Source organism: Brassica napus, chromosome C9, assembly GCF_020379485.1.
Source record: "Brassica napus cultivar Da-Ae chromosome C9, Da-Ae, whole genome shotgun sequence".
Taxonomy (NCBI): Eukaryota; Viridiplantae; Streptophyta; class Magnoliopsida; order Brassicales; family Brassicaceae; genus Brassica; species Brassica napus.
Window position 1 is genome coordinate 11,234,351 of NC_063452.1, and position 13,574 is coordinate 11,247,924.

Sequence of the window (13,574 nt, forward strand, 5' to 3'; positions counted from 1 at the left end):
AGCCCTAATTTCAAACTACGTTATGAAGCTTACGTAACCGAGGGGGTATAATGATGACTTCGTACACCTTCACCGAGGGTGTATAATGATGACTTTTGTACACATTATGAAACTACATTAATTCAAATGGGTTTGCTTCTTAATTGGATATGGATAGGCCCATTATGAGATAAACAGTTAAAATTTGATAGAAGAGTACAAATTAACCTTAATATAAAATTACATAACAGAGTACAAATTAACCTTAGAATCCCTTAACCTTAACATAAAGAGTACAAATTTGATAGAAGAGTACGAAAATTACATAATAGATCCGACAAATGCTAAGATCAGCGATCCACCATAATTAATTGCTTAAGCTCTTTGATCTCCTCACGCATTTGCGCAAGTTCAAATTGCAGCTCACGGCGGAGCGACACCTCCTCAGCATACTGACTTCTCAAGCAATCCAGCTCTTCCTCGAGGGCGGTAAGGCAGTCATGACGGATGTGCAAACCATCGTTCTACAAGAAAATATATTAGATTTGTTAGCTAAAAACAATACCATTTCCGTTAACAATGGAGGCAAATTTAAGTATTGTGAACTCCAATATTACCTTAAAATCTTTGCATACGTAATAGTTTCTTCCTCTGTCATCAGCTTCCACGGTGATAGCTCCACCGCAGATACACTTCGTTGGAATTTTGTAATTGGCATAGACACAATTGCTCACCCAGTCATACTCCCTTTTGTGATGCTTCATCTCTTTATAGTAAGGATCCGTCATATTGTGGTACTGGTGAGTGTGGTGAAGAGAGATTGTTGAGTGTTGTGAAGAGAGATTGTTGGGTGTTCTGAATTCTACTTAAATAGTGCAAGATTGTAACGGCTATATTTTACTTCAAAAGCATTTCTAACGGTAAGTTGCTTCAAAAGCATTTCTACTTAAATAGTAGAATATAATATTGAGAGGGATATATTCACCATTTTTTTTTCAAACGTGTTTATTGGTTCATAGAATTTTAGTAGAATCATAAAAAAATGACACATTACAAAAAACCACATCAAGAGTTCATTACTCATCCGATTTATTACATTACAAAATAAAGAGTTACTTGAATATGATCACCAACCCAAGTAAAACTAATATAATAACCATTCCACCAACAAAGTATTCGAAGCCATTGGTTAACCTTGTTCTGTTTTCAGCTAACTCAGACACTATCTTCTCTAGCCTAACCAGCTTCTGCTCAGTCTCATTCTGGAGATCCTTAAACTTGTTAAGTTGTGGGTCATAGTCATTCCAAAAGGTAAGATAATCTACCTTTTCAGACAATTGAAGTGTGTGCGTATCCCTGGCTCTCATCTCCTCCATAACCGCCTCATCCCACCATTTATGAACATGACAGTCTCCATCATTAACATAATCACACGTGTAGTATCTTCTACCTGGATCATTTACAGTGCGAGATGTTGCTAGCTTAGGCCGACCACCACAGTAGCATGTCTGCGGGAATCCAAATTCGACCTCGGGTTGCGGAGGGTACTGAACCGTCGCAGCATAATTGTAATTTAGCTCAGCTTGGTCCCGACGAATAAGATCTTCAACCTCACGGTCTTCTGTGTGGCTGGAGTCATTCCCACCATAGTCCTCTGATTCGGAAGGCTGGCTATAGCTATAATCAAGTCCCATCTTTAGTATAAAAATAGAGTAAAGAGAGAATCGCTAAAAATCTGAAATATAGACGACACAAGCAGTCATACTTAAATAGATTGAGATTGTAACGGCTATATTATTATTGGACCACAATACAACGGCTACATTGTATTTAAATGTCTTTCTAACGGCTAGATTGGCTACACAGATATCGTACACCTCAAGTTATAAACAAGTTACATCAAATCATAAACATGAACACCATATTTAGGAATGACAATAAAACCATACATATCTAATAAATTCAAGAAGAAGCACTGCGTAATCCATATCTCATCAGTTCGCAAAATAGCATTATAGATGTGTTATTAGGAAACACCTAAACAATAACTCCCTTGTCAACAATACATAAAATCTCCTCCATCCATAACCCATCATTGTAGCGGTTCTTTACAAGACTTTTTGTTGTGACCTGAGATATGACATCGACTACATGTGTTTAGTTTCTTCTTCTTCGGCCCCTCCTGAAAAAAACATAACAGCCTTTATTCAGAAAATATCCATGACTACAGTCAGATGAGATTAGGTCGTACCGGTATTTCTCCTGCAGAACGTTTACGCTTGGTCGGTGGACGTCCTGGTGGTCTCTTCGTCTTTGGTGGTAACATGATAAGGTCACTAACCTCCGAAGGTATGAAAAGATCTTGCGGATCTGGAACCGGGAGTGTAACACCCTTTGTTGTTTCATTCCATGTCTTTTTTAGATAGGCGTCTGCAACGAACTCTGAGTGCTGCAAGTCCCGAAACATAGCCGCAGCAATGGCATGTCGACATGGTATTCCAACTTTCTGGAATTCAAGACATGTGCAAGACCTGGTTTCCAAATTAACAGAACTCCCGAAGCCGGTTGTTTTTAGAGTTACCTCAAATTCAAAAGCAGACAGAGGCATCACAGCGTACGCTCTTGCGTCTTCTAGATTGTTCTCCATCAACTCGTCAACAGCCGGGGGGATCTCACCACTCATTTTCGATATCTTTCGCTGTCTACTCACAAACCAACGACTAATCATGCGTCTGATGAACTCAAATAGCGCCATTATCGGGGAATCGCGCGCAGGAACTAGTGCTTTGTTGAGAGACTCAGCTATATTCGAGCTCATTAGATTGTACCGCTCGCCCTCAAAGTGTGACCTTGTCCAATGCCTAGGATCGATCTTCTCAAGATAATCCCAACAGCGCTTATCTGTAAGTTTGATCTCCGCGTAAAGTCTCTTAAAGTGGGATACCTTGAATACCTCGGCTGCCCTGCCAACCATTTGCTTCTGATTCCTTTTCTTGAATTTTGCGTCGACGTTTCTCTGTAGGTGTACGAGGCAGCACCCATGGTGTGAAAGAGGATACCACTTATCTTTAGCAACACATATTTGATTTGCTCTATCAGACACAATAGATAAATCGGAGCCATCTTCTACGATCTCTGTCAGCTTCTCAAAAAACCAACTCCAAGACTCGTTTGTTTCATTGTCTACAACAGCAAACGCTATAGGGAATACCTGAAAATTGGCATCTTGCCCACTTGCAGTTAGTAAACACCCTTTGTACTTCCCAAACATATGAGTACCATCCACCACAATAACCTTCCGTAGATGCTTCCACCCGTCAATGCAAGCTTTCAGCGCCATGAACGCGTACTTAAACCTTGTCTGACCCTTATCATCTTTTTCAGTTTTGATATTAGTAATGGACCCAGGATTTGCATACTTTACAACATAAAAATATTTCGGCAGGAGCTTGTAAGAGCTCTCTTCTGTTCCTTGTGCAGCCACAGTTGCTAACTCTTTTGCTTTCCAACATTTCCAATATGTGGCCGTAAACAAGAACTCACTCCGGAGCATCTCGGGTAATTCAGATGCGCGCGGTCCAGCTTGGAGCCTTTCATACTTCGATCTCATTAGTGCAGCTATTACTTTCGACGTCGCATGTTTCTTATATTGCGCTTTAGCATCAGATGTGCAGACATGCTTCAGTTGCGCCTTCCTCACCTGATATGTCGAAGATTCCCCCAATTGCTTAGCCATAACATAAAATTTGCAGTTTTTATCAATGCATTTCGCTGCGACGTAGTTAAACGCATGTTTGTGGAACTTGAACCTGAACACCTGCTTTAAGGCATAAATGTGCAAACTGATTTTGAATTCTTGCTTGCTACTGAATAGCTTCCCAGTGTACATATCAGCATCTGCTAGAGTGAAGTCAATATCATCGACGGTATAATCGTTAACTGCTTCGTTGTTAGACGAAGCTTCTACATCCTCAAATCCATATAGCTCAACGGCTCTAACGGATTTCATGAGTGATTCGTCATCAGCCTTATCCTTTTCACGACGTCTTCTTGTGTCTTCCTCATGGCTTCGAGACTGAGGTACCGGTTCGATAAAGTCGTCATCCTCGTCTTCTCCAACCAGGGTTTCATGTGTCTGACCACCCGAAACACACTGGGGTACCGGTTTGACAAAGTCGTCATCCTCGTCTTCTCCAACCGGAGTTTCATGTGTCTGACCAACCAAAACACACATAGGTACCGGTTCGACAAAGTCGTCATCCTCGTCTTCTCCATCAGATGTATCATGTGTCGGTCTAGACGAAACACATTGAGGGAACTGCCCAACGAAATCATCACTGTCGTCAACTTCCCGAGTATGCATGTTGAACGGCTTTGGAGGAGTCTGGAGAACCAACATTTGGGAGCTGTTGTCCAAACTTAGGTCCTCTTCTTGATTTGGATCTGAATGATTCTCAGTGTCAGCCACTTGATCACTTGACTTGACACCTAAATTGTTACTTGCTTCTTCAATATTCTCCATCGAAATCCTAGATGAGCCTATGTAATCTCTACCCTCATCTACGTAATCTTCAAAAGTTGATGGTGGGTTTGCGGTACGCTGTTTGTTTGTAGATGAACCACTGCCTTTGTTTGAAGAAGGATTAGTTCGTCCACTCCTCGTTTTAGTCACCACCTCACCACATACACCTCCATATGTTACGTTCGTTCGACCACCACCACCTACCCCTCCATCCTCATCCTTATCATCGTCCCATTCGCAATTTCGTCCAACAAAATCATGCCATAAATTGTAATCATAATCCTCATCGTCATCATCTTCGCCTTCCCCTAACGCAGCATCTTCAGTCGTCTCCACTTTATTCTGAACTTCACATGCAGTTCCATCCACTTCACGCATCCCAAAACCATTTGAGGCATAAACTGCTTCAATTTCCACAACTCCCATCAGAATTATTTCATCTTCGGTCAAATCGGTCTCACCGTCATTAACTTCATTCCGGGTGTGCACATCAGCAGACGTACTCCCAACTTGCATTTCGTTGCTGCTGGCAACTTCTTTGGACTTCAAAAGATTCCCCATTGGCCTCAGAAAATGGATTTTCCCATCTATTTCCTCTTTGAATGTGACAAATACGTTGATGTACTTGTCCACCTTACGTGCCGAAGTAAACAAGTCGAAATCCTTATCGTTGGAAATTTGAACAGGAGCTTCTCTTTCACCAACAGCACAAGATCCGTGTTCACCAAGCCAATATGACATCTCAACGGCAACAGACATTCCAACTAGACCGTATGACTCAATAATGGCCCGCTTCAAGTCTTCAACAGAAGTTATCAACTTCGCATAGACAGCCCTCCCCATACGGTCGCTATCAAGTTTAAAATCCCAGTCACCAGTGTCGTACATAATCCACCGTCCAGAGATTACAACGATGTATGAATCGTGAACACCTACGAAAAATAAAACATAAATTTATTTAAAAATTCAATGTGCTAATCAGAAGCAATAAATATAGTTTCGCACAAAAAAACACCTGAATTCCGAACACCCTCAAATCTGTAATAAATGATTTCAGCAATAACTATAATGTCATAAATGCAATGGTGTACGGCTTATATATGATTTACCTTCGATGCTAGATACAGAACACCCACCATCCGCCATACCCTTTCCTCCCTCACCATATCGGATGCAGCTCATGCCTCTGTGTGTAAAATTCGCTGCCTCAAGTTCCCTTGTTCGGTAGCCTTTTTTACTCCTCAACAAGGAGACAGGCAAAGAGATAGGGTTCGTACGTTTTTGTATTAAATAATTAATAGTTGCCCTGTTTTTAATTAATAAATTAAAGTAAAACACATGTTTTCCAAAGTCACCAGTCATTAATGGCCATTCGTCCACCTTGGAGCCGTTGTTTCCCGCGAGAAATCATCACATATAAGGCCTTCAAGTTTTGGGGTCAAATAGCCCAAAAACGAAACCCAATACCATGTTTCCTTCTGAAATTAAAATAATATAATATTCAATTCGTCTCTTACACGCACATCCGGCGCGCGTGTGTCGGTATTCCTGAGGCAAGTTTTTCTAGGCAAAAGACAGCCTGGTCCCACGAATTTCAGCTCAAGATTGTTGGGCAAAAAGGTTAAAACTGTCCACTTTTTCTTCTCTCTCCTACTAGGTTGCCCAACAACCTAATTAAAACATGGGCTTGCCCAAATTTCTAATTCAAACTTAAAAGTTGCCCAATCTTCTAATTCTCCCTAAATTCAAACAATCAGAGAGCATTTTTGTGCCAAGTCATATAAGCTTTTGCCGACCAGACTTCAAACATGCCGTTCCTGTGGGCTCATAAAATTTTTCGCTGGCCCATCTAAAACGCACCTCTCCAACCTTGATCTTCTTAGACGTTAACAATGCTGCGCTTCCACTCCCTACAAATCACTGTTTCTTCTCTGAATTAATCACGAGCCACTCTCGATCATTTACCTATGTTCTTAATCCATTCTTAATGATTCATTTCACCTCCTACCGTACCTCTTGCTAATTCAGTTCAACCCATAAATCCTAAATAGCCTAATTCATAAAGCCTCGCTTCTACTCCTCCATCTTCGTCTTCTTCATTGTCTCTCATTCGGTGAGATTTTATTTACAATCAGCGACGGTATCATTTCCTCTTTGATGGAATTGAGAAAAGAGATTGAAAAAGTTTAGTTTTTTTTTGTTTCTGATGTTTATTTTATTTCCTTTCTAAAATTCTATGTAGCAATAATGGCTGATGAAAATAATGAGATGAAGGAGGTGAAGGATGAGTAAGAAGTAATTGTTATCTAAGAGATCCTTTCATATTATGATAGCGCTCAAGTTAAAATTTGGTCTTTCTAAATTTGTTTGTCTGATTCTGTGGTTTTAATTGTTTGCACATCCTCAGCTTGCACCATTTGACCCAACCAATAAGAAGAAGAAAAAAATTGTCATTTTGGAACCTATCGAGGACTCTACTGAGTCACAAGCGGAGAAATCCGTTTCATTGCCTAGTATGTTGACGCGTATATGTGCCATGAATCTTTTTTGCTTTTCTCAATGGTGTATATATGTTATTTTGTCTTATTTATTTTCCCTGCAGCTAACTGTGGCTTTGAGTATTCACTTTCTACACTGAAGAAAAGAAGAAGCCAGTGCTTGTTTTAACGTTTTGTTGTCGTCTAAGCTCTTTAAATGTTTTTTAAACTGATTATGATTATGTGCCTCACATTCTTTTTGTTTCTATGGATAGGTTAAATCACACCTCATTGAATGAAAAACAGTATTGCTGGTGCAGAAGATTTGGAAGATACTTTATGATTCACTTCATTGCTAATTAATTGTTTTTAGCAGTATGCGTTTAAATAACTAACTCCGTATTTTCCAGTGGTCTTACTTGATTGTCTCCACTGGGATCAGTAGGCTTATGCTACTGTCTATATACTACAGATTCTAACGACATGATATTTTCACAGCCAAAAACGGGGAAGATGAACGTGGCGACTTGAAGCCAGCCTTTATCGCTGCGGGTGGAAACTAAATCCTAGAAGGTGCTCGCAGGTAAACACTAAATCCTATGTATTACGTCTTCTTTGTTTTTTTTTTTGTTATTGTCCCTTTCTTTATATGGCATCTTACCAGATGTTTCCAAATGAAAATTTGGTAGTTCATCACAAAACTTCTTTATTTGATTAACAAAGGGAAGTCATTCACCAAGGTTGTTTTATGGTTACATGGATTCCGGTTTGATTCATTTGAACATCTGATACATGCTTATCAAACAAAACAATTTTAGCGACATTTGTATGTACATTAGTGAATTAAACGTTTTACATGGTTTCTCATATTGCTTCATTTGCAGGTTGAAGCAAAAGAAGTTTTCTTTTCTGTTACAAAGCTTCCCCAATCTAAATGGTTTGGGAGAAGAAGGTTTACTTGATCATAAATGAATTTTCTCTACCAGCTGATAAGGTTCGTAGTTTGTAATTAGCCTAAGTAGCGGAACTCTAACACTTATACTGTAGGTATAGTTTCTGATAAGTTGTTTGTCTTTCTATGGTTATTATTGTTACAAGCTCCCATAAAGGATATGAATAGCAAGATTAATATGTATCTTAAATCTTTAGCAAAAAAAGATTTATATGTATCTTGCTAATGGTATAACTCTCATATTCCGAATAATAGACAAAACTCTTTTCACACAAATTAAGCGGTACTTGAAACAAGCGATTGTTGATAAGAACTGTTTCAAGCCATCCGTTAGCAAGTTTTTTGCATGTTTCTTAGTTTCAAAACCATTATTTTCCTAAGATGGCTACGCTACCATGATAGATGCATACTACTCAGGTTATGCTGCAAAATGATCAGTTTCATAAGTTTCACCTTCTACATTGATATATATGTAGAAAAAGAAGAGAAAGAAGAAAAACTTACAAGGAGTACGAATATTAAGGGTGGTTAAAAGGATAAAGCACTGCAAGAAATGAACGGCAAGAGAAGCATTTTGAAGTGTTGAACTTAACACGTGTTTTTCTTTCTTGGGGATTTTTGCTTATAAACTGTTATTAGATTACATTGATAAGATAAGATATGTATTTCTTAGTTTGCTTCACTAGTGCCAACAATCACGAAATTATAATTTGTTCTTCCTTCTTTCGGCTTCTAATGATTGGTTGTTATTTGAGTTTGTTTGTAGTTGATCTTTTTATATTTATTTTTATTGTGTATAATCAAATTCATGATGAGAACGGTGACTAAGAAGTTGAAGTTTGTAGCATAAGTACAAATGGCTGATTTCTTTTTCTTTATTTTTTCTTAAAATTGTTATGGGAATGATTAAAAGAGTGCTTTCCTTTATCATTCTTTTTGCTTTAATACTTCCACATAATGGTTTATTCTCTACATTATTTAGATTCTTATTTTATAAGTTTGTGATCTCATATTTCTGTTTTCACATGTGATCAATTCAAATACAATTGTATAAGAAATTTGGTAAATAAAATTGATTTATTTGACCAAGATAATGGCTATGATTAGTAGAGTTGATTTGGTGACAAAGCAATAGCAGTACACTATAAAAATTGTATGTTCTTATACATGCAATTAATAATGATTGGTGGAGTAGTTGATGATTAATATATAAAATTACGTATAAAATTAGTATATAATATATAATTTGTTTATTTCATAATATAGATATATTATATTTCTAATATATACATAAATTAATTTTTTAATTAACAATAATGAATTATCTTTAATTATATTTTAAATGTGAAATATTTTTAAAACACTTTTATTTTAAATCTTTTTGAAAATATAAATTTAGTTTTGGATATAAATATAATTTTGTGATATTATCAAATAAAATAAATGAAGTATATTAAATTATTTGAATTGCTAAATGCAAATGCTCTACCAAAATATTAATATGAAAACATTGGATAAAAAGCATTTTGAGAGCATATGCATCATCTAAATACTATTTAAAAAATTTATTCAAATATTATTGATTGGATAATAGAAAACATATACATTGTTTATGCTAATGCTTTCCCAATCCTAACCAGTTCATAATTTTCAAACTCATGTCTAATTCTAAATTTACGCATTTCTAACCTGTTAAATATAATATATTTATGTTAGATAAATTATCAACAAAAATTAAAATAAAAAATTTATTAAATCAGTATAAAGAATTGAATTAAACTTTGATGATGCAATTAAATAAATATAAAATATTCAGAAAATTACAAAATATAACTATGAAATAGTAATAAATTATTAAATAAAATGAATAAAAATGACATCGAATATCAATCTACAAAGAAGAGTAAGAAAACTCATTAAATATTATAAAATGAGAAACTAGAAACGAAATAAACACATAAATTTATACACAAATTTTATGTTACTTCAATATATACATAAATAAGTTTGAACCAAGTAATAAACATTTTTAATATATACTTCAATATTAAAATTTTATAACTAATTATTAATTATATTGTTACAAACATCTAAATTCAAAATTAAAATATCAATATATATATATATATATAATTAAAAAATATTCTGAGGATTCTTGATATATTATGCATATTATAATATATTTTTACGAATGATTAAAAATACATGCCAACATCGTAGTCACATACCATTCAAATCACCCAAGCAACATCAATAATTCTATTAGAAAAATTTACTCAAACTACATTCATACATGTTTTCTCTGACTAAACATTCATACATGTTTTGGTCAAACTTGCAAACATATTTCTATTATCATTTTTTTTTAAACTGGTGTTTAGTTATTTAAATTTCAAAATAGAAAATTTCTGATTTTAAAGGTCCATTCAAATGTTACTGCGAAAACAAACTATACAAAAATATACCACAAAAATCTAAATACAAAAGCATATTCATACAAATAGAGAGAGAAAATTACAAAAGATGTTTTAATCTTGAAATATCTCACATGTAACTTTTATATATTTCTTCATATGAAATGACTAAACAGAAATTTTTAGACAATTTCAAATGTAAAAATGAATTAACTTAATAACAAGCACTAATCCAAACATATATAAAAAGAGAGCGGAAAATATGTTTCATTATCGTGTTGATTTTTGCTATAACTAATTTTCTAAACAATACATAAAATTATTATTCACCTCTACATTTAGAACAAAATATTATACATTAATCCACTCAGAAGCTAACAAAAACACATATTGTATAGAAGACTAATGTCAAATTTCAAAAAATTTATGCAGCATAATCCGCGCGTAGCGCGGTTAATAAACATAGTTATCCTATAAAAGTAGTTAACCATTTTCAGATCGGATCAAAATCAAAATGGATAAAAATAAAACTATGTCATCAAGTCTCAAATCGGTTCTACTCCTTAAACCGATTTTACGAAGAGAAAATAAGCTTTCATCTGATTTCTTAGGCTACAACAGAAACAAGAAAATAATTACGAGAGTTTTTTGAGTATTATGATTATTCTTGAGAAAATTGGTGATACATATGAGCATCTTTGTATGGGTGATTATTGGCTGTAGCCAACGACTATCCCCAAACTCCCACTTTGATGTTAAAAACCAAACCTAAACCTGAATATTCAGAATAACAGTTGGGAATCCTATTTCCCTCCTGCTTGACCCTATTGGCTCAGAGCTCATCATTAGCATCATCATATTTATATCCGCAATATTTTCCACGTTACGTCAAATCAACCAAGTTACAAAGAAAAATGATGAAACACACAAAAACTCAAAACAACATCCTTTGGAATCTATAAAAAAAATCATAAGAGCTTATCTTACTTCATTTGAACACTGATCTTGCATCAACAAGTGGATTTCATAGCAGCAACCGAGATGTTGCTCACAAGAATAGAAGCAGTCAAATTAATTAGCCTCGCAATTCTTCTCTCAGTGGTTAAGAAAGCATGTCGAGGAAGCTTTTGTCCAATCTCCCATCATGTAACATATTAGTGACCAAGCCAAAGGTCGAAGCCTCTGAAGAAAACCCGAAACTCCTCATTTCTTTAGTTCTGCTGATGCTGCTTTGTCACCATCCCACAGATGTGCCCTGATTAGCGCATTATAGGTACGGTCATCTGGGAGAGGCCCGTCTTCCTTCATCTTCCTAAACAAGGCAACAGCTTCCTGCTTCAAGCGTTTCACACCGAATCCTGAGATCATTATAGTGTATGTTATGACATCAGGCTTCACTCCATTGAGGCTGAGGCTACAGAATAATTCCCGCGCGTCTTCCACTTTGCCAGCCCTGCACATCCTGCCAATGATTATATTATATGTAATAATACCAAGTTCCATTCCACTGTTTTGCATATCATTGAATATGACCAGCACTTTCTCTAGCTTTCCGTTATCACAAAACCCATCTAACAAAATGTTGCAGGTCCAAATATTGGGAGGCACACCACAAGAAACCATTTGTTTGAAAATTTCTTGAGCATTCTCACAGTCCCTAGCTTGAAAAAACCCTTGGATAAGAGTGGTGTAAGTGATGGTGCCACCAAACAATCCTCTTTGATACATCTCACGAAAGAGTTCCATGCCGTCTTCTACTCTTTTAGACTTGCAAAATCCATTAATGAGAGTATTATAAGTAACTACATCTGGGTAACAATCTTTGGTAATCATCAAATCAAACATCTCCTTGGCCTCGTCTATTCGATTGTGCATGCAAAACCCATAGATCAGTGAGTTATAAGTGAAAATATCAGGAGCTATAGACCTTTGGATCATCTCCTTGTACATAAAGGCAGTATTGAGATTGGGCCTTCTCCGAAAACCCAAACGAGTGATGAGAAGAAGATTGACGCTCAGCCCCAGCCCAAGAAGCAATCTTTGTCCTGTTAAGGCAGTCAGCACACAGCTTCTGCGTGAGCGTTCTACGACCAAGCCAGCTAACGGCATTGTTACAACGAATAGATTCACATGCTTAGACAGCTGTGCAATGGTGTGTTGACGTTAGCAGATAGGGATAAGATCTAAGGGTTGTATATAATGATGTAAGAAGAGTCTGAGAAAGAAAGGGGAGAAAAGAGTAATAAAAACAAAGTGTTTTCTTCTTCATTGTGTTTCTTTGTTGGTATTCACATGGTATCAGAGCCATGGAAGAGCCTTCAGCAATCGTTTCTACTCCGTCTTTAAGTATCACACAATGTGTTACTCTGAAGCTCTCATCTTCGAACTATCTTCTCTGGAAGACTCAGTTCGAATCATTTCTCTCTAGCCAGTCTTTGTTAGGGTTCATCAATGGGACTACTCCGCGACCTTCCCCTACAGTCACAAGCAGGAATGGCGATACAGTTACTGAAGAAGCAAATCCTGAGTTTGGGAAGTGGATGCGTAAAGATCAGTTGGTCATGGCGTGGTTGTTTGGTTCCTTGTCAGAAGAAGCTTTGCGTGCTGTTTACGGCTTACACTCGGCTCAGGACGTCTGGGTCTCTCTTGGTCAGAACTACAACAGAGTGTCTGCTACACGGAAGTTAGATCTGCAAAGGAAACTTCAAGGTATGACAAAAGGTTCAAAATCTATGTCTGAGTACTTAGGAGATGTCAAAGGAGTTTGTGATCAGTTAGATTCTATCGGTTGTGATGTAACGGAACAAGAAATGATCTATGGTGCATTGAGTGGTTTAGGCAAGGAATATGAGTCTATCTGTATGGTCATTGAGCATTCGATGGATTCTGTTCCACAACTGAGCTTTGAAGATGCAGTGTTCAAGCTTATAACTTTTGATGACAAGCTCAAAGTCTACAATCAGCCTTCAGAAGTGAGTCCTCATTTGGCATTTCATGCGGGTCGAGGATACAATACAAGAGGCCGTGGTGGTTACAATCAGAGAGGAGGATACAGAGGCAGAGGCAACTCATCATACTCTACTCGTGGGAGAGGATTTCAGCAGCAGTTTACAGGTGGATCTGGAGCTAACTCAAACACAAGACCTACTTGCCAAATCTGTGGCCGGTATGGACATTCAGCAGCTCGGTGTTATAATCGTTTTGATCAGAATTACCAGTCTCCAGATTCA

The 13,574-nt window shown here is 36.7% G+C and overlaps 1 protein-coding gene across 1 annotated transcript; it reads right to left on the bottom strand.

Moving 5' to 3' along the window:
- Window positions 1-11,547: 11,547 nt before the first annotated feature.
- On the bottom strand, window positions 11,548-12,453 carry LOC125592468 (pentatricopeptide repeat-containing protein At1g63130, mitochondrial-like). Its single transcript, XM_048767655.1, has one exon. It carries the CDS (start codon window positions 12,451-12,453, stop codon window positions 11,548-11,550), a length of 906 nt encoding a protein of 301 aa, XP_048623612.1.
- Between the last annotated feature and the right edge of the window lie 1,121 nt (window positions 12,454-13,574).

Excerpts from the sequence above, each read along its gene's own strand:
- LOC125592468 (XM_048767655.1), bottom strand. The coding sequence starts at position 12,453 with ATGCCGTTAGCTGGCTTGGTCGTAGAACGCTCACGCAGAAGCTGTGTG.